At 40.2% G+C, this 21,969-nt stretch overlaps 1 protein-coding gene across 2 annotated transcripts in view; it reads left to right on the top strand.

The window, feature by feature from the left end:
• Positions 1–21,969, top strand: part of MCU (mitochondrial calcium uniporter) — an 809,713-nt gene that overhangs the window by 687,079 nt on the left and 100,665 nt on the right. For both annotated transcript variants that reach the window (XM_083112063.1, XM_083112072.1), the window contains exon 3: positions 19,903–20,073. In XM_083112063.1, coding sequence (XP_082968189.1) covers positions 19,903–20,073 — 171 coding nt within the window. The remainder of the gene's footprint in view (positions 1–19,902; positions 20,074–21,969) is intronic.

Genomic DNA, 21,969 nt, shown 5'->3' with positions numbered 1-21,969 from the left:
TATTGCCGTGGAAGTATAATTTTATTTCCATACATAATTTTCGCCACTGTACGAAGAGTTAACCCACCATTTTTCTACAACGCATATTTACATGAACCGAGTTTAATCTTCCTCAACAGGAAAAAAATGTCAGACCAGAAAAGGGAAATTATATTCTCTATGTATGTGGCAACACTGCCTCATTCTTCAACCCGGCTCCGCGAGGGCATTCTCTTAACTTTATCAGTGAGAATGGGAAGTTTCCCGCTCGCCGACCGGCCGAAGATCAAATTGTAAAAGATGAGAACTTTTGCCTTTAAGATGTATTAGCCTTGCCGCCACCTGGCGTAATTTGAGACTCGACTGCATTCATCATCACGGTTGGAAATTTAGAACTCCCGCGCTTTCACGAGGCAGATTGCCGTTTTTCAACCTCTCTATTGTTGCAGAACTCTGGCGAACGCAAGTTTGGAGGTCTTTATCTTCTGTTCAGTTCTGAAAGTCGCTATATGCTACATGGGCAAGTCCCCAATTCATTTCCTCTATATTTTATCGTTACAGAAGGTGTTGAGTGATTTATATGTAGACCTCGGATTTTTAGGTTCTAAGAAATATGCTTTTGGTTTCCTAAAATAGGCTCTAAAAATCCTAAAATAGGTTCTAAAAATCCTGAAATAGGTTCTAAAAATATTAAATTAGGCTTGAAAAATCCTGAAGTAGGTTCCAAAAAAACTTAAAATGGTACAAAATTCCTGAAAATACTGATTAGATACAATCGTTAAAAGTAAACATCTGCTTGTACCCTTGAATTTTATTATGGTCCTACTGACCACCATGAATGTTTGGTTTCGTGTTTTTCACAGTCAAACTCTACCTCTTGTCTGTGAGGATCATTTTATATGCTGAAAATTATCTTTCAACAGAAACATAGTCAATAGTGCAAATGTGAATGCTGAAACGTTTCTTCGCAAGGCTTGAATGCCACATATGGACCGAACAGATGCGAAAGTGAGTTAGACCACAGTGATCAGAAGTTTGCTATTTGGAAAAATAGGTTAAATACCTAAAATCCGAGGTCTAGTTATATGTTTCTCTGTTGAGGCACTTGCCTGAATTATAGGTACAGTCGGAAGAAAATTACCGTTGTTGTGGAACCATTAAAACTCGCCCTAAAATTCCTGGAATTAATATTCTTTTTTGGTAGACAAGCCAGGTAATGCCAGAAATCAAGAGGCAATACACGTTGCAAGGTTTCCTTTTTTCAGGATGGTGTGTAAGTTGTACGAATTTAATCGTCTTCAACAACATGTCCCTAACGAAATAATTTTACTCCTGACTGTAGAAGTGTTTGAATTGAAGGAGCAACCAAATTCATTCCCAACCGGGGAGAGGAAATTTCGTTCCCTCTGCGTCTATACCAACTGTTACAGTAATTTTCAGAATTGGATTTTGATAGATTGATTTGGTGTTTAAGTCCACCTGATGCACAGTAAGGCTAATCGGGACTGGACCTACAGTTTAAAGTGGGATCCAAACCACTATGTGCTTCCACCGGGTATCGAACCCGGGACCCCTCGATTACAAGGCGACGACGCTACCACTGTGCTATCGGGGACGCCCAGTATTGGAACTTTATGGTATAGTCACAGAAAGTTGCAAGTTGTAACAACCCAACTAAAAATCAGTGGGGTCGTTACAACGCAGCAGCCACGTCGTTGTCTGAGAGTATTAAGTGGTCGACTTTTGGCCTCTACCGAAATTCCTGGGTTCGAGTCCCGGCCTGGGCGTGTGTGTTCTTTGTGAGTGTCCCTTCATGAATTCCATCCAATAGCAAATGTGGCAGAAAAGCGACGCAGAATAACAATAAACCAAAAATGTATTACAACGCACATGTGTCCGTGACTTTACTGCTGGTTAGTCAAATATCTGTGAGAATGACTGTAAGTTATACGTATAAAAATGCATTTTAAAAAAATAAAAATTGTTTTCAGGAACACTGGTATTAATGAACATAAATAAAATAGTACACTTTTTGCTATTGTGCCTTTTTTTTTCTTTCCATTCCTACGTTTTCTTCAAATCATGGATACATGAATCAATGAGAAGTCGTTAAAAAGTGAGATCCTGATCTTCTTTCCATTGTGTCAAATAACGCATAGATGTGTATGCTACCATATACATTGTCGATTAGGCCTCCCCGATGGCGCAGTGGTAGCGTCGTCGCCTTGCAATCAAGGGGTCCCGGGTTCGATACCCGGTGGAGGCACAAGTGGTTCGGATCCCATTTTAAACTGTAGGTCCAGTCCCGATTAGCCTTACTGTGCATAAAGTGGACTTAAAACACCAAATCAACCAACCAACCAACATTGTCGATTAGATCCGTTCGATTCACAGCGGAGAAACATTGTGCAATGGTTCGGATCCCACTTTGACCTCCAGGTACATTCCCTATTAGACTGATTGCCCCTGCGTGTAAATGCTCAGCAAAGTGGAAGTGATTGTTCCAAATATACATATATTTCATTTCGATGATCAGCAGCGTTCTACAAGGTTTGAATATTAGTTATTCAACAATGTCCAGTAGAGATGGTACCTAGAACGAGACAGACGCATGAAATATTGAGACGAGACCTTACTTACACTTACAGTCCAAGTGTATCTCGTTTGATATTTTAGATAATGTAACCAGCGCTCGAAGTGTGTGTGGGGAGGCAGGGGGTTACTGATGTAACTTTTAAATTGATTTACACTTCTACTTATTCAGATATCTGATTACGTATTATGTATGTACAGTTAGTTTGTTTCAAAAATTGTTTTTTTTCCCATAATTTTGCGAGAATCGAGAAGAGATTGGAGTTTATCTGTCGAGACGAGACTTGTACACGGTAGCGTCTCTAGTATTGAGAAATGTATGCACAATTTTCAACATGAATGATGATCGTCTAAGAATATTATTTGATGTCCGTAAAGACAAGTATAGCTTTAAAATGGTTATAAACTAGACAGTAGAGTACTGCATGGGACCACTTTCGCTCGTTCGTACTCGTTCGAGTCTCCAACCCTCGAGCGTATACAATGGAATGTCATTTTAATGTGATAATGATCGTAGACACACATTATGTCAAATATCCGCCGTGGTAGTTTTAGTCAACAATCATCTCTCTCATTTTCATACATCCCGATGTATTGGTAAGATAGAATAAACTATATTTTAACACTAAGATGATGACTAAATTCACTTAAGTTTAAATTTCACTGCCTCTTTCATTTCACGATCCATATATGAGGGCCCATTACCATAGACAAATTACGGTTATGCGTGTTCTACTAGACTTCGAGTGTATACTGCTCATTTTGGCTGTTCGAGCGTTATTAGCTATCTAGCGTCGTCAGTCCGAACTAGTTAGCGTTCGAGCGAACTATCTGGACCACTCTACTAGGCATCCAAATGTCAACATACTTCAACGTAGCACACCCTGGACTGCAGTTTTCCAGACAAACTAGGTTCTGGCGTGTGAGCCCACAGCCAGTATAATTCACTGTGGGGCTCGTGCTGTGTGTTGTCCATTTCCGTTTGTAATGTCCTTCCTTCATCAATTTTCATCTTATCACCATACATCCTTCTCTTCGCGATTAGCCAAAAGTACCAGAAAAGCTGTCAAATAAAGGTCTCGGGTGTAAAACATGGTAAGTGACATTTTGTTCATTTCAGAGTTCATTAAGAGAATAGGTTATTGGAAGCTATACTGTAGATAAATTGTTTTCGTGTTTTGTTTACCAATTTCACAAGGCTTCACCGAGTCCAATGCAAATAGTATGACATGGCAATTTCAGTCGACAATTGAAGGATGGCACATTTTACTTTGTAACTAAAAACATTTTAAAAAATGTCACTTACTATGTTTTACACCCGAGCCCTATGAAATGAATCGAAAAAGGTAGGCCTTTGAGCAGAATTTTAGAAGGATGTCGCTTTTTTCAGCCAGCATCCGTTTGGGAGTGGACAGCGTCACGCGCATTGAATTCAGAGGTCCCAGGTTCGAACCCTGGGCAAGGCGTTTATTGTACCGTAGCGCATTTCGACTGTTCATCCTCATCGTCGCGATTAACCCAAGAGGTAGAAAAGCGATGCAAGAGATCGAAAAATAGCCAACATTTTTTTTTTTTTTTTGGAGAATTATTCGTTGGGAGGGCGTGTATAAATCATTCTCGGTTCCTAAAGGTACTAGTGGCTTTTCTTCCGTTCCATACAGTGGGTGCAGTGATCGAAGTCTGGGTTCTATTCGCATCGTGAAGAAAGAAGGCATTTAATTAAGTGTGACACTTGCCATGTTAAAATTACCAACGTGGCAAATTCCTCCGCTTGTGTAAGATTCGTGTAACATATGTGTGGAGAACTGGTGAATTTTCCGAGTTAAGTGTAATTCGAGTATCACGAGAAAGTGTTTTGCCTGTGCCGTAAGAATACCTAATTGCTGGACGCAGCTGCCGGAGCAGAAATGTGTTTTGAAGAATGCCGTTCTCTCATGCCCACTGTGGTGTGTCAGCGAGCTTTCCCACTTCGCTCGAGCGTTGCATCAAGGCTGTTCTCCAAGTCTGCCCGCAATTTTTTAGGGCACACCGAAAAGATTGTTTGCTTGACCTTGCAAATTACTTTTCGTTAGGTGGTCTGCACGTCGGCTCTCATCGTCAGTACTTCATCTTTTCAAGTCGCCACGATCCCGTTCATTAGCGAAATTTTAAGATTCCCTTTCCTCCGGGGATCGAACCTGAGCCCGCTAGCATCAGAAGCGCGCTCGCACATCTCAAATTTCCTGTCATTATGGATAAATTATTGTCTGGAGGTGCTGTGAAGTGTAAACTTTTCACTGACATGAGAGGGTGGCCTCCCCAATGGTGTAGGAGGCATTGTAATCAAGTAGTCCAGGGTTGCTTACACGGTGGAGGCACATAATGGTTCGGCTCCCGATTTATATATACTGTAGATCCAGTCCCGATTAGCCTATGTGTGCATAAAGTGGACTTAAAACGAAACTCACAAACATAGGATGACCATAAAGTCTTATTCCATATGTATCTTGTTGACCGTGTAACTTTTTGTTGTTGATGGCGCTCCTGCTCACTTTGCCGCAAGTCTGCACTCATAGGAGTTTTCAACAGAATGACGCCTCTCCGCATTACGTGCTTGCAATGCGGCATTGCCTTAACACGCAGTTTTCCCCATATTGAACTGTACACACCGAGGATGAATGAAATGGCTTCCAAGAGATCTCACTCCGCTCAATTTGGATTTGTGGGGCCACAGAACATTCTGCTTCTTAAAGAACACTCTGTCCAGACGTATCAGGAAATTTCTGCGACTGTGATTCATGAAGTGTTGCAGGATAGGATATTCCGTCTTCAATCGTGTGTGCGATACAATTGCGAACACTTTGAACAAACTCAGTAATTCTACGTGTTTCTCTCGTATGGTCCAGACTTATGTGACACCCTGTATTATCTTGTATGGATACAGAGGTAGCACTACTAATAAATTGCTTTTGGTCAAATATTCTGAACAAATACTTGGCTTTAATTTTCTTCCCCACTCGTTATAGTGTACTGCAACTATGGCCGTTGACCCCCTCCCCCCCACCCTCTCTCCTAATTTCCACTCTTCATCTTCAGGTGTCGATAACATAAATAAAGTCATTAATTAGTTCCCGAGCAAAATAACAAAGACAAATTGAGTGTAAAATGCAGGAAACAGGTCAGAACGCAATGTTTCACATCCTACCACAGATGGTCCCATGAGTTTTTGGAATTCCGAAAATGAGATTTTGTTGCATTCCAAGGCCGTGTCTATCACGTCTTGTCTAACGTAACAATATTCCAAAATTTTGTGAGAAAAATGTGTATAAACCAAAACTTGGCTCTAACTATTTATTACATGAAATATTGCAAAAATACAATTGGACTACATTTAAGACACTTTTGCCACCGGAGTGGTACAGAAAGACGGTGGTTGGTGCCGAAGCCAACAGCACGAGAAGCGCTCCACCTCCTCATGGCTCTTTAAACGTAGGTCTCACAACGCGCCCAAAGTGGTCCAAACAAATGAGACATCAATGCTAACCCCATCCGTAGTGTCATTCTTCCTCACCACAACACGAGACCTTATTCCGCCGCTTTTGCTCAAGAAATAAATGCGATTTAGCACCAAACTGTGCTGGAACATCCTCCCTACAGCTCTGATCTCTCACTCCGAGATAATAATTTGTTTGAACCACTGAGGAGGTGGAGCGCTTCTCGTGTTGTTGGCTCCGGCTGAGTTAGGCAACTCAGAAAAATTACTCATTTGTATTTTTGCAATATTTTCATAAAACATTAGAGCGAAATTCCTGTTTATATTTGACTGACCCCAGTTTACAATAATTATTATTTGATTATTATATTATTTCTCTAATCAGTTTTATGTGACCGACTTTAACTCCTTTGCAAAAATTTCTGGTAACTCCCATTGTCTGTAAGTTTTTTCCGAGTTGCATTGTCCGGAGTTTTCGGCCCCTCTTTCAAACCTCCCAATCCTGATCTCAGGACTCCAAAGCCTTAACAATAAACTCCAGAGAGTTGCTCTCCTCAGAGCTAGGTCCCGAATGTCAGGTGTCCAATAACCACGGACGTCCCTGGTAGTTTTGTTTCCCAAGGGAATTCCTCCGAAGAGGGGTTTTACCTGATCCTGACGTCCGGAATCGGGCTCGTAAGGGAACTTCGTTCTTTCGGGAATTCGAAGGGCCGAGAGGGAGGGAACACGGATGATGGACTACTGAAAATTTATTCTTCCGCTTCCGAAGTTCTCCCGCTGCACTTCCCTCGCAAAGAAGCTAAGCCGGGTGACTTCAGGGTCCTTTTTTTTGTTTTGTTTTTGGGGGCGAGGGAATGGCAAATTCGCGTTTTTCTGGCATGCTCTGTATGTCATCAACTCAAGCTCAATTTTCTCGAACTATCTGAAGCGTGACTTTAGGTCACAATTATCTTTGTAAAAAAATACCTTAAAGAACTCGGCACTTGTATGGGTGTCCTTGCACATACACACAGAACTCGAAATGGATCAAATGAAAGTTCATCATTGACACAATTAAACGTGTAGTTTGGGTTTATTTGAAATGATCGTCCCTGATCTTCCAAAATGATGCATTTGTAGCGTATCACGCAAATCAGCAACTCATAAAAGTGCCCTTTTATGCAATTTTGTGTGTATTTAGATACACCAAAAAGTGCATCATTGACTCATTGGAGTCAACTTCTTTGTGTCACTTGACACATTTTGGGTTCTTTGTGTACAGTACATTGATACAGTAAAATACTTTGCTATCACTTGCAACTTACCTTGCACAACTAAAATATCCATGTTCGTTTTGGTAAATTCACAACACTTAAGAAATAGCACTCACTTCACACGTTCTTTTCACTGCTATCAAAGCACCCAAACAAACTACAAATGGAAGATCGTTCCAAAAATCTACTAACAGAAACGTGATGCCAACCTTATTTCTCTAATTATTGCTCACGGAAGAGTATGACAACTGGCTTGACGATATACGTATTTAAAATTTAGCTATGTAATCGTAAGTCATTACAACAGGGAGAAACTCCACCTGTTTATTTTCTAGCACTTCCTGAGTTCGCAATGTTTGCATAATAATGTGTCATATTAATAATGCTAGTACTGTGAGTTTGATAGCACTTAGGACTCAACTTGTGTGCTGTTGCAGATCTCTCAAGAGAATTTCTTTACTTCCTTCACCTCCAAATGTTATCCAAGAATAATCAATTCATTCGTACGTCAGCTCACTGTAAGTATCGCGTAATTAATTTGGTGGTTGCCAACACTTGTGTGCTGTTGCAGATCTATCTAGAATTTCTTTACTTCCTTCACCTCCAAATTTTATCCAAGAATAATCAATTCATTCAATTTATTTGTATGTAAGCTCACTGTAAGTATCGCGTAATTAATTTGGTGGTTGCCAACACGGTTTAGTAATTCGAGATGGACAGGTGGCAACATCCTGCTTCCCTGGAAATGCCATAACGCTCACCAACACCGAGGAAATTATATTCATTTCTAATCCATGAACATCCACGTTATTGGCACGTTTTACAAATCATGGAACTTGAAGCAATTTCTTTCAAGTTTGCCTGCATGAAATTTATAACAGTCATAAGATCGTGGTTACACATGCAGTTTAGTATTGCTTTCTGCTAGCATTGTTTACTTTCAGATCACTCAGCTGTTTTCGGACTGAAAGGCAAATTGAAAACTAACCTTTTCGGACAACCTTGGAGCTCGAATTTTCACCCGGTAATCGCCCTCTACCAAGCCCTGCTTCGGATGCATTGGTTTCCGGTGTAGCAGCAGAAAACAGAGTGGGCTGACGCTTCAAACGGAGCTGAGGAAGTTTGCGGTCGTAAATTTTCCCAAAGCCGAGTGCGATGGAAAGTAAATAAGGCAAAAACGTTAAGTATACGCTTATAAATATATCTTTGCCACTGAATCCCATATTCTTTTAGTAGTCTTCAGTTCTCCTGTTGCCCCTTTCTTTGTATCGTCGTCGTTCTTTCGTCATCGAGGTTCAGCTAATAGTATCAACAAGAGACGTTAAATGATCAACACACTACTCGACATTGAATGTTTCGGCTTGCACTCTCATCCTGGGCATGAGTGTTCACTTTAATTTCATTTTCATTCGTTATCATCGTCCCGATTTCCAAAATAGCAGAAAAGCGACGCAAAGTAAAAATGAATCAACCTACCAAACGACTCGTCTCCATGTAAACAAGATAAATGTGAACCTAAGTTTTAAAGTACGTATATTTCGTATGTTCTCTTCCCCGACCATTGTTGGGCTCCTAATTTATATATATATATATATATATATATATATATATATATATATATATATATATATAAATTATATATAATTACTGCAGTAATTACCGTGGAATGTCTCTACTCTCAACAACATACGAAATATTGTCTAACATTATTTTAACAAGACTAACCCCATATGCTAATGAAATTATAGGTGATTATCAATGTGGATTTAATCGTAACCGATCAACTACAGATCAAATTTTTCACATCAGACAGACACTTGAAAAGAAGTGGGAATATAATCAAAATGTCCATCAGCTATTCATTGATTTCAAAAAAGCATATGATTCGGTCAAAAGAGATAAATTATATAATATATTAGTAGAGTTTGGAATACCTAAGAAGCTTGTTAGTATGATAAAATTATGCACTAGTGAAACAAAGTAAAATTCGTGTGGCTATGAATATGTCTGACAAATTTACAATTCATGATGGGTTAAAACAAGGAGATGCATTATCTCCATTGCTCTTTAATTTTGCCTTAGAATATGCTGTAAGGAAGGTAAGAGAAACTAAAGAAGGACTAAAATTAAATGGTGTGACTCAGTTGTTAGCATATGCAGATGATGTAGACTTACTGGGGGATGATGTGAATACAATTAAGAATAATGCTAAAATATTTTTCAAAACTGCTAAAGAGATAGGTTTGGAAGTTAACAAAGAGAAAACTAAATATATGCTTACAGGCCGAAACCAAGTGTTAGGTAATAATCAAAATCTAATTATTGATAACAACTCGTTTGAACCAGTTTCCAAATTCAAATACTTAGGAGTAATATTAACAAATGAAAATTATATTAAAGAGGAAATAAAAAGTAGGCTTAATTCAGGAAATGCATGTTACTTCTCTCTTCATAAACTTTTGTCTTCTCGTTTAATATCTAAGAAACTGAAAGTTAAAATATACAAAACAGTAATTTTACCTGTAGTATTATATGGGTGTGAAACTTGGTCCCTTACATTGAAAGAGGAACATAAATTGAGAGTATTTGAAAATAAAATCCTTAGGAAAATATTTGGACCTAAAAGGGATGAGGAGACAGGTGAGTGGAGAAGGTTACATAATTTAGAACTACATAATTTGTACTCATATCCAGATATTATTAGAATAATTAAATCAAGAAGACTTAGGTGGGCAGGCCATGTGGCACGAATGGGAGTGGAAAGAGGAGTTTACAGGATTCTTGTTGGGAAACCAGATGGTAAGAGACCTGTAGGAAGGCCAAGACGAAGATGGAGGGACAACGTTGAGATGGACCTAAAGGAAATCGGTAGGGATGGAAAAGAGTATATAGATCTTGCTCAAGATAGGGAAAGATGGAAGGCCTGTGTTGCTGCAGCCATGAACCTTCGGGTTTAAGAAGGGTAGAGAGTTAGTTTTAGTTAGTTAGTTATATATATATATATATATATATATATTTAGTATGGGCAAAAGTATTTCAACTGGCGAACAAAAGCGAAATTGGTGTTTGAACATGCAAAGAAATCACTTCCTGTTAAGACTGACAGTAAACAAAAGGAAATAAAGTTCGGTTACTTGTGTTTCATGCTGGGCGGCGGAGGTAAGAATTTATTTCGAATCGAGACGTGGTTAGAGGAGATCTACTGGAAGCATAGGAATTTAAAATTGCGTTATGGAGAGTTCTGATAGTTGTTTATGAAAAACTACGTCAAAGGGAAAAGAAAATGAAAATGCCAAAATGTTGATTTGGTTACCCGACTTAGCATTTTCTCCATGACAAATGCATAGAAGATGGTAACGAGACCACGATTTACAATTCGAGACCAGAACCTTTTGCACAAACGTCTCTAAAATTCAGAAGAAACTGAGAATTAATGTCTTAGTCTTTCCTCGTTTGAGATTTGAGTTAATAGGAATGCAAAGTTTACGAGAATTTCGCCTAAACCAGAATTGCTTTACTATGCTTCTTATTCAGGTATACCAAGAGATTTGGCTCTTACAATTAGTGTTTAGTGTAGTGTGCAAATCATACTCGCTGGTTTATCTTAATAAACGGTTTGAACATTTTTTAACTGATCTTTTGAGACGAGATTGGCATTTGCTCCTCCGAGACTTAGACTGCGCGTCTCGCGCCAGCCTCCGTGGTGAAGTGTCAGCGTCACGCACTGCGAAGCCAGTTGGCACTCGTCTAGGCAGATGTTTCAGTGTGTTTTACTAGGAATGGTCAAATCTGGATATCTGAATTATTCGAATATCCATATGTTCGGATATCCGTAGTATCCAATTTTTTTGGCATCCCAAGTTTGTGTCATCATCCATTTCGTCTACTGATACGGTTACGATTAACTCAAGAGGTAGAAAAAAGACAGAAATAACTAAAAACAGAATTAATCACTTAGACGAGTACGAAACTGCTATTTGCAACCCGAGACAAGATTTGATACGAGAGCGTTGTTTCTGACCGAGAACAGATTAGGCATTTGTGGGCCTCCCCGATGTTCAGTGATAACGCAGTAGCGTTGTAATGGGTGGTTCCCGGATAACGTACATTGTAGTTTTCCAGATCCCATTTTAAACTGTAGATCCAATTCTGATTTGCCCATTTGAACACAAAATCGACTTAAAGCACACTTTGACTTTGGCTGAGAATTGTCATTTCAGCTCGAGATGAATCCAACAAGCGTACAGGCTGTGTTATTCACGATACTAGAATACCGTCGTGGTGAAGTAGTTAACCCAGCGCGCCAGTACGCCAGTGGACACGGGTTCGAATCCCGGTCTTGGCATGGGTGTTCTTTGTAAGTGTCCCTTTATCAAGTTCATCATGTCAGCACTCATCCTCGTCTTCGCGATTAGCCAGAAGTGGTAGAAAAGCAAAGTACAATAAACCAAATAAATTAATCGAAAACGAAGAATGTACCAACTCTCAGTTTCATCCCCAGATCAGGTTCTGTAACAACCGATCCAAGTGATATTTAAAATTAGCGTTCAATAACCGATTTAAAAGTTCCACTTAATTGCTGAAAGAAATAAAATAAATGAGCCATCTAAACGGCAAACAAAAGTTTTATTCTTCTTTTTTCCCCTTCAACATCAAGAACGAAAAATCATATCGGCCAAGTGACCTCCCCCTTCTTTTTCGCAAACATGCATTTTCCATGACCTCTATCTGAGTTTCAGGAATTATTACGGCTATCTCGTGCCCCACGTTCTCTTTCAGTTCCTCTATGGTTTGTGTGCTGTTGACATAAACCTTGTCGTAGATATCCCCAAAGGTAAAACTCTGGAGGAGTTAAATCCGGCGAGCGAGGTGGCCCCTCACATCGACATTTTATGGTATAATGCGATTCGACTTCCTGAGGAGGTTCATTGTGTCTCTAGCCATGTGAGCCGTGGCCTAATTCTGCTGACGTTATTTTCCAGTATGTCTATTGTTTTCCTAGCCGGTGCCCCGTGAACTTTAAACAAATCGTCTGCGCTCGTTGCGTCAAAATTACCGACCTATTATTTTCTAGGAGCATCGTTGCAAACTTGGTTCGGTGAGCAAATGTCTGTGTACCCATAGTTAAATTTCCCAAATCTTACCTGTAATAAAAGAAGAACAGAATAAAGGAAAAGAAAAGTTACTAGTCATAAGAAAGGTAGATTTTTTAAAAAACCATTACCTTATTTTACGCCACCCTGACCTTGACGTTTTCAATACTTGGATGCATGTTGACAATATCAAAATGAAAGTTCTTGTTATGAGAAACCCTCGATGTCGCACGTAGCTTACATGCATGCACTCTGTCCTTGAGCGCGCTTGGATAACGTGGAAGTATCAAAAAAGCGAGTCCATCCATTCAGTAATTCCAGCCATCATCCCTCCCGAGAGTGGTTGGATACAATGGAATCACTTCAGGGAATTGTGTGGTGGAGTTGCCTGTTGCGTGGTGCCTTTCACTTGGCCCTCTTGAGATTCAGGAGAGAAGAGGCCCCCTCGACTCAACAAAAAAGGGATAAACAAAGGGCAGCAAGAGGAATTTTAACCCCTCGCCCTTCCTGTTATGATAAATGAAGATCGAGAATAACTACTTTCAGTAAGAAATCTAGTGCTCTCTTACATTTTGTTGTTTTGGGGGAGGTAGAACTGAAGCTTTTTCCCTCCTCCTCTTCACAGCTACTCGTTTTGGCTTTCCTGCCACGTTCGGCTAATCGCTGCGGGTGGTGTTTAGATGAACCCAGCAGTGACGAAGCGTCATAAGAAGCCCGGAGACTGTGCCTACCCTAATATATTTCTCTTATGGATTATTTTATTGCCTATGATTTCATTAAATGACGTTTAATACACGGAAACTGAAATTTTTGGTCTTACGATAATTACCGCAAATTTATGTCCCTGCCCAATACTCTACTTCGCATGCAGGGAGGCACCTTTGAGAGGGCCTTAGCTGGTCCCGTAGCATCCTATGTAGTTCATACGGGAAGTCTAATCTCAGGATCATGGCTGTAATATCAAAGATGGGGCTGGGCTCACTGAGCTTTCTAAGGCCATCCGTACTCCGGATCCGACTCAACGCAACACGACGAGTCCCAAAGCGACACAACTATTCACAAAGCGACACGACGAGTCATTTTGTTAGTTAGCTAAAATGTGATGGCAGATTTAGTTCATGGACGGAATAGGTCTCGGTCTGTCTTTTATATTTTGGGAAGCGGGTTAACGTTACATGATAATAGTTTACAGCAGAATCAATGCATCAATATACACATATACATGCAGAATTAATGTATTATTTTATATGTTGTGTATAAGGCCTCCCCGATGGCGCAGTGGTAGCGTCGCCGCCTTGTTATCAAGGGGCCCCGGGTTCGATTCCCGGTGGAGGCACATAGTGGTTGGGATCCCACTTCAAACTGTAGGTCCAGTCCCGATTAGCCTTACTGTGCATAAAGTGGACAAAGCACCAAATCAACAACAACTGCATGTTGTGTATAGAGTCAGTTTTTAATATCTCAAAACATGGCTTAATATCTTCATAAAAATACAAAAGATAGCTTGCTTTGGCCTTGAATTAAACCTTAATTCATAAGTCAAATAACAATACATGAGCTATTTAGCTTACTTTCTAAGGGCAACGTTAATCTGGTCATCCAGATTTTCTGTTTCGGCGATCTTCTGTGTCAGAATATTATCACGTTTAATTTGCAATTAAATAAATATATCGCCGTCATGTAACTAGATGTCTGTGGCTGAATTGAATGGATTCACGCATGCGCGGATCGTTTTGTCGCAACTGCTCCTTGCGATACCAAATTCCCCAGACATTCACAAACTGTCGCAACGTGACTCGAGGCGGCTCGAGTCAAATGTTTCGTCCGGTGTGTGGCCGCCCATAAGAGCCCCATGTTAAACGTTCCCCGAGTCTGTTTGCAACAAAAATGACTCGTCGCGTCTTGTCGGATCCGGTGTGCGACTGGCCTTAGGCTGCTGCGAAAGCTAGTAACTGCAGTCGCTTCTCCCTCCCACGTGTTCATTGGTGGAGCCGTCTCGCGTCACTACTTGCGCAGAGACTTGTTTTCGTTTGCTTGCTCCAGAGATAGTGGGACAGATTATAGTAAGAGGAACCCCGCCCTTTGGTAAATCCATTTACCGTGTGTCAGAGAGAGGGAAGGGGAGCATGTCTGTTGCAGAAGAAAACAATCTAATTACTGCACAACCAGACTCGGTGCTTTAAAGCATAAAATGTAAAAAGACCTGACACCAAATCTAAATTTAGCTCCCGCAACAGAAGTATTTTTCCAATGTTCTCTGCCTGCCTCATGTGGGCATGCTCACTCACTGCTAAATACCTTACACATGCTGGGGCGCTCCTGTCATATAGTTTTTGTTACAATTATTATTAGTAATAATATTTCTCACAATATTCCCGTGGATGGCCTGATTACGAGTTGTGGGTTCTCTGTTTCAAAAGGAGAAACTTTTTTTTGTTTTAGTACTCGGTGCATATTCGTTCTGATACATTTAGTGGCGGTTCCAGGAAGGGCACTTGGAGTTGCGATTGTCAGTCTTGTAAAGTGGAGCGCAAAGATTAATTAGATTGATTCTCCATATCTACTTTCGTCCCTTTTTCTTTATATTATGTGAGTGTACGTGTATGTGTCTTTAATGAATGTAATTGTATTCATCCTGAAACAAAAGTTGTTCTCTGCTTACTGGCATTATTGTTCCAGTGCTTTAACTCACATTGCAGAAAGCAAATTGTAGTGGACGATTTGTTCACTGCTATTTTTTACGTCTCCTAGTCTGGGGTGTTAGTCTCTATCCCGTTAATCTCTGGAGCAAGGCTGCGCAAAACCGTTTCCTACTTTCATTCGCTCGCCCCACAAATTCCCAGGACATTGTACAGGGGTGACGCATTCTGAAGACACCCAAATGTCAACCTCCCTTCCACGTAGCACACCCTGAACTGCATTTTGCAGACTATCGAAGCTCTGGCGCCTGGACCTGCAGCCACGATAATGCTCCGTGGGGCTCGTTTTGTTGATTGATTGATTTGGTTTATTTTACTTCGCTTTTGTGCCACTTTTAACTAATCGCGAAGGTGAGAATGAGTGATGATGATATGATGAAAAGGACACTTAGAAGGAACACCCATGCCCAGGCCGGGATTTGAACCTGAGACCTCTGACGTCGTAGCGCGGAGGTCGGCGCTCGTGTTACGTCGTCCCCATATGTTTGTGATTGTCCTTCATTCATCACATCACCATTCATCTTCGTATTTGCAATTAGCCAAAAGTTGCAGAAAATCGAAGTAACGTAAACTTAATGTTTAAAAAAATCGAAACTTTCCTAGCCACAAATCTATTGTAACCTACAAATACATTGTTTATCTCGCATATATAATCATATCGCCCTGCACTCTGTTCCAACCTGGAGTAAGGTATGAAGTATTTTGTTTTCACCGTGGTGTCGTGGTAAGTCTATCGGTATAAATATACGAAATATAAAGTGTAATATCAATGTCACAAGAACTAAATTTAATAAAACATTTAAATACTGACCAAGGCACAATTTATAGTATAAAAAATACACTAAAAAGGTAAAGTTTCCACCCTCTAATAGAATTGTGAATATTCGTCTGAGAATACCCTGTTAGAGGGTGGAAACATTACCTTTTAGTGTATATATTTTTTATACTATAAATTCTGCCTTGATCAGTATTTAAATGTTTTATTAACATGGAAGCAAGACTTAATAGTGTAAAAAAATTTAATAAATTATGCCGTTCCTGTTTCGCTTGGAATAAAGTAAAAAGAACACAAGTATGTCACTGGAGTTGGTCAATAATTTTTTGTAAGCAGAACGAGAGTTTGGACAATTAAGAGGAGCCATCCGCCCTTGGATACTTGCCCTGTACGTGCATTTCTCCTTCAGTAATTTGATCGGCATTTAATGCCAGATAAATTCAATTAACAATATTACTTAGTTTTAAGAACCGATGAATAAGAGGCGCGCTGTTTCCCTTCAGTTAAGAGATAAAGTTCATCACCTACGCGTACTTTCTTTTATGGAGACCGGAGAAATTGAAGCAATTAAACTTGTAAGGGCTCGATTTAATCGCCTCCGTTCGGCATGGAAGTACGTCGGAAGCTTCGAACGCCTTTCGGATGCGATCCACTTCTTGCGACCGAGAAGCCATAGCCAGCCGAATGGCAATAATATGATCCCGATTCCAGCGCTGTCGGGGAAATGGAAAATTGTTTTCGCCGTCGTGATTTTTGCGTTGCGACTTTTTTGTTTTTTATTTGCTTGTCGTAAAGCCTTCCAACAAACGTCTGAACGGGATCCCTTGGTCCAAATTCTCGAACGGCAGAGAAAATAGTCTTTGATTTAAACATTCGGATTTCTTCCATTGGAGGCCACCGATTTACTTGTTGGAGAATCAAAAGTTCATTACACCAGCATGCCGCCACTTTGTTCGAATTTTGGATATGATATAATGCTTTCTTTGACCTAAGGGGAAGAATTCCTTGCAGTACAATGAAAATAAAATTTAAAGAATGTCCATCTTTTGTGGTGGAGTGGTTCTCATATCATGTTACGATACCACGGTTCCTATGTTCGAATTATATCCAACCGTGATTTTCATATCATCTGTGTCATCAGTTTATCATTCATTCTTATCATGGCAATTAACCTAGAGGTAGAAAATGGGCGTAAAATAGCCCAAATAGAAATAATATAATCGCGACGAAGACTACAAAAATAATGAATTAATGAAATGTATAAAAGAACAACCGCAATGAAACAGCCAGATCTTATCCTGGATCCGAATTCACGATCTTCACTTGGTAACGCTAACCACTACACCAAGGAGGCTGCCCGGCTTTCGTGACGGAGTGGTCAGCACAGCACGCTATGACGTCAAGGTTCCCAGGTTCGAATCCCGGTCCGGACGTGGGTGTTCTTTGTGAGTGTACTTTCATCATATCATCACTCATCCTCGTGATTAGCCAAAAGTGACAGAAAAGCGAAGTAAAATAAACCATATCAATCAATCAATCAACCAAGGAGACTGGTGACCTCTCCGATGACATAGTGGAAACGCTGTCGCCTTGTAATCCAGGGGTCCTGGTAGAGGCACACTGCAAAGTAATTTCAATCCCACTTTATACTGTAGGTCCAGTCCCGATTAGCATATCTAAGCATAAAGTGGACTTTAAAAACTTTGACAAAAACTTTTTTTTTCCATGTTAAGAATGTACTGCAGAACGAACACCTTTAACATTTTTTTTTTTTTATTTTATTTTTTTTTTTTTTTGCGGTAACAATTGAGATGTATTCATTCGATGCCTAAAGACTCATGCCGAGGAACACCTAGCCTGTATACTTAATACAGTTGAGTCTTTGAGCCGTATTCAGAATTTCGGGTTAAGTCGAGGTGTGTTGGTTTATTAGATTCGAATTAGCATGGGCTGAGCGTCCTATCTGGTCGTAGTCTTTACGGTGAAGTCGATCTTTCTCTTACACATCAGACGATACTTGGAAATTGATATCCTCGGTAACAACAGATACGCCCGCCTTTATCAAAATTTTACGAAGCAATTCAGTCTGACCTATGACATTTGCCGTGCGCGGGAAGGTGAATTTCAGTTCATTAGCTTTTAATCGCGTAATTAGCCAGCCGCTATTCGGTGAACTCCAGAAAGAAGAGGTGTGAGTTGGGATCCCGCACCGTGCGAGGTGTGTAGGTGGTTGGTCTCGACTGTTTGGACAGTTTGCAACAGAACTTTACGACAGAATGAGGTCGTCCCGTCTCGCACACAATCTCTCAACTGTCCTGTCCTGTACATGCTACCCTCGGCTGTGCTCCAGTCACATCCAGTTTCAGCCGTTGTCACTGTGTTTTCAAACGCTGCAACAGCTGACCAGAAGTACAGGGTGTACACGATGAACTTCCTGCGTTTTAATATCGTTTCAAGAACCAGGTAATATATACTATATAATCATGTCATTGATATTTGTTTTCGTACACTCTCAAATTTATGCTCTTTGTTTTACCCCCTAGTTCACTTGTGTCTCGAGACAGCTAGCTGTTTTGTAAAGAAAACATTTCAAAACATGTGGTTTGGTTTCGGCTCGATATTCTTCGCACCACAAATCGTTGGAAGTTCAATAATGTGTTGAGAGAAACTTTCTCAAATGGTATTTATAATAAAATTATCCAAACACATATTTGAGTGTTCATTTCTTAATGACTTTCTTGACTTAAATATTTTTAAAAAATAATACAAGAAATGGAATTATTGCTGTCAAGTGCCCCACCACTCACCCGCAACTCCATCTGCAAATGGTCCTCCACTGTCGAAGCATTGATTTGAAAAGGGTCAGATTTGCAATGTGATATAAATGTAACTTTCTGACAAAACTTGGCGTAAAAGTTCTAACTGAAATTGTATGTTGCGGGGGAAAGAGGGCTCAACCTGTTATTAACCCCGAGCCTTCACGGATATTGTTTTCTGCTTTACCGTAGGTGTACATACTTCCTCTGCATAGCTGTTAGTCTAGTTCTTTTTGCTTCCAATTTAATGCGCGTGCTTCCAATGTTGCCCCCCTTTCAGGAAAATTTCGTTTTAAAAAAGTGAGCAAAATATTGGATTTATTAAAAAGGAAAGTCATAACCCACTTACCCTTCGAAATTCCTGGACACGTAACTCTCAAACACTGACGAAACTTTTATGCAAGGGAAACGTTTTTTTTTTTTCTTTGTTTCCTGGTACAACTATCTCAACACTGAAAGTTGTTTTTTTCTCCTCCGGAAAACGATTTATCATACTCGCAGCCAGTAGGGAGAAAATTGCCGTTGTTACGGAATAATTAAAACACACCCTAAAATTCATTTGTATTTGTAGTTTTGTTATTTAGCGTCGCCTTTCTGCCACTTATGGCTAATCGCAACGGTAATGAGTAATGATGTGATGGAATTGGTGAAGAAACATTCACAGAGAACACCAATGCCCTTGGCGAGGATTCAAACCCGAGAGCCCTGGGCTCGTAGCGCGCTGTGATCCATAAAATTAATATAATGTATATTATTTGTTTGGCAGTCAAACTGTAACAACAGCAATTTACTCCTGACTGTACAAATAGTAATAATAATAATTATAAAGAAGATGCTCTTTATTTTGACAAATAAAGTTGAAAAGTAAGTTCATGCTATAAAATTTATGAGACGAAAAATAAACATTTTGAAGTCACGGCACTTGCTTACTGTTAATGTTATTGAGTGACTGTAAAAAGACTTTATTTAATACGATGCCATGCAATAACATATTTAGAAATTGCTATGAAGTAAATATTTATTTTTACTGTAAAAGTGTCCTGCTAAGAATTTCAACCTTAAAATAGCCTATACGAGTATCTAAACCTAACAATATAGGTAGAATAAATTGCCATTTCTGATCTCCACCCATAATTGTAATTGTCTGTAACTTTTTAGTTTCATTTTTATAATGTAAAATATTTGTTTTCCTGTGTGCTGATTTGTCCCCTGTTCCCTTGCAGAGGTGACGGTGGAGTACTACAGAGGCCTCCCTCAGGTGACCGTTCCTCTGCCTTCGAGAAAAGAGCGCTGCAGGTTCACGTTGAGGCCTATAAGCAACACCGTCGGGGATTTCCTCCAGATGATCCAGGAGGAGGACAAAGGAATCGACAGAGTTGCCGTCAAGACTGTAGGTGAGTTCCTTTTATCAAACTTTATGATATAGCAATAGTACAGTAGAAATACGGCGCACACGACTTCACGTGCAAGCAGAGGAGAGCTGCAACTACCCACGCTTGAATCCAGGCGAAAATATGCATTTCTACAAAAAAAAAAAATCATCAGGCAATTAGCACACGCAACTACTTATTATTAAGCGACAAAGTAATAATGATATCTAGTAACATACATTATCCCAGTCTGCGATCTAATAACACCAATTGTAGCCGAGTACCGAAATGCAATAAGGCAAGATACGGATCAAAATCCCTGTCATCTTTGGCAAGTAAAGCGTGGAATCAACTTCCTGTAAATTGCAGAAAGTAGTGTAATTGGGCCACATTTAAATTTTAAACGACAGATTAGAACATTAGTATATGCGTAGCATATCCGTTCGGTTAAGAAATATTGACCCTGGCAGATCTTCTCAGCTCCTGCTCAGAAATGTGTATAAGCCTTTCACAGGAAATGGTAAGAACACTGGCCTTTGGCAAGAGGTGACAAGAGGCCAAGCGAGGGTTTAAATAGGTGCGCATGAGAGCGACACGAGGTCTTTTTACTGGGAATCATCGGAGAAGCAGGAGCTATTGGGCTATTTTCTAAACTGAGCAGGGTAAGCTAGTGTACAGTCATGGAAAAAAGTTCTTCCCCATAAGGCTTTAATAGGAGCAAGTAATGCAGGAGGGTAGGCAACACATATTGCACCCTTCGATGATCGGGTGATTTTAACACCGAGAAATGTGTTCCACGCGAAGGTCAACATGACAGGAAAGCAAAGAGGGTCACGTGACTATTGGTTACGTGGAGTGTTGTGCTTCTCTACGTCCCCAGTTCTTGATCCACATTGCAGAAAAAGCAGAGCTGCATGCAATATATGAAAATACGTTGTTTTCAACTACACGCTTAATTATGATTTTCCCAATTGTAAATCTATCAGACGTGTCTCCCGATTTAGTCGGGACAGTCTTTTACTTTGAATTCCTGTTTGTCATAGGCGTAACTTGACGGGAGCAGAAAGGGCATTTGTAACCCCCCCCCCCAAAAAAAATCAGGTTTCTTAAAGCTGCTAAAACAGGAATTAAATACTATGATTTGACGCGTCCAAAAAAAGTATTATATTGAAAGATTTTTCCCAAATACGTAGATAGAAATTTAATACTTTGAAAGTGTCTCAGATTTGTTTATTGTCACAACTTAGTGTGGCACAGGTCTACTACAAAAGTGGAATTTCGTAACAGAAATATGAACCCACTCCTTTTATTTCGTAGCCGATTTCATCTTGAAACTGAAATTAAGAATATTAGTTAATAATGTCATTGGTAAACAATAAAAAAATGTGTTAGACCCAATTCTTTAATACCTTATCATAATCTTTATCGCAAGTTGAAATTTTGTTGTAAGCCCACTGTATGCAAAAAAAAAAAAAAGGTAAAGTTCTCACCTGTGCTTGGCGCTACGCCATGAAGGCGTATAGGGGGTGTGGGGGTAACGCCCCACACTTTCTTGATTCGTTCGTGAGTGGGGGTGATGTGATCAGCATCACACCGCCCCACACTTTCTTGATTCGTTCGTGAGTGTGGGTGATGTGATCAGCATCACGCCGCTCCACACTTTCTTGATTCGTTCGTGAGTGGGGGTGATGTGATCAGCATCACGCCCCTGACCGCCTTTACCACCAGGGTTTCCCCCAGGTACCCATGTCATTCGACGCTGGGTGGGCGCTGGGGCCGCTTCCAACGTTAGAAAAGTTCCCGGGCTTGAACCGGCCGGGAATCGAACCCGGGACCTATAGTATGGTAGTCAGATGCGTTACCGACTGAGTCACCGGCACAGATAGACTAATCTGAAGTGCATACAGTTTAAAGTGGGAT

This window comes from Lepisma saccharinum, chromosome 1, assembly GCF_977018435.1.
Source record: "Lepisma saccharinum chromosome 1, izLepSacc3.1, whole genome shotgun sequence".
Classification (NCBI taxonomy): domain Eukaryota; kingdom Metazoa; phylum Arthropoda; class Insecta; order Zygentoma; family Lepismatidae; genus Lepisma; species Lepisma saccharinum.
The sequence above is the reverse complement of the archived record's forward strand: the minus strand, read 5'-3'. Positions and strand labels throughout refer to the sequence as shown.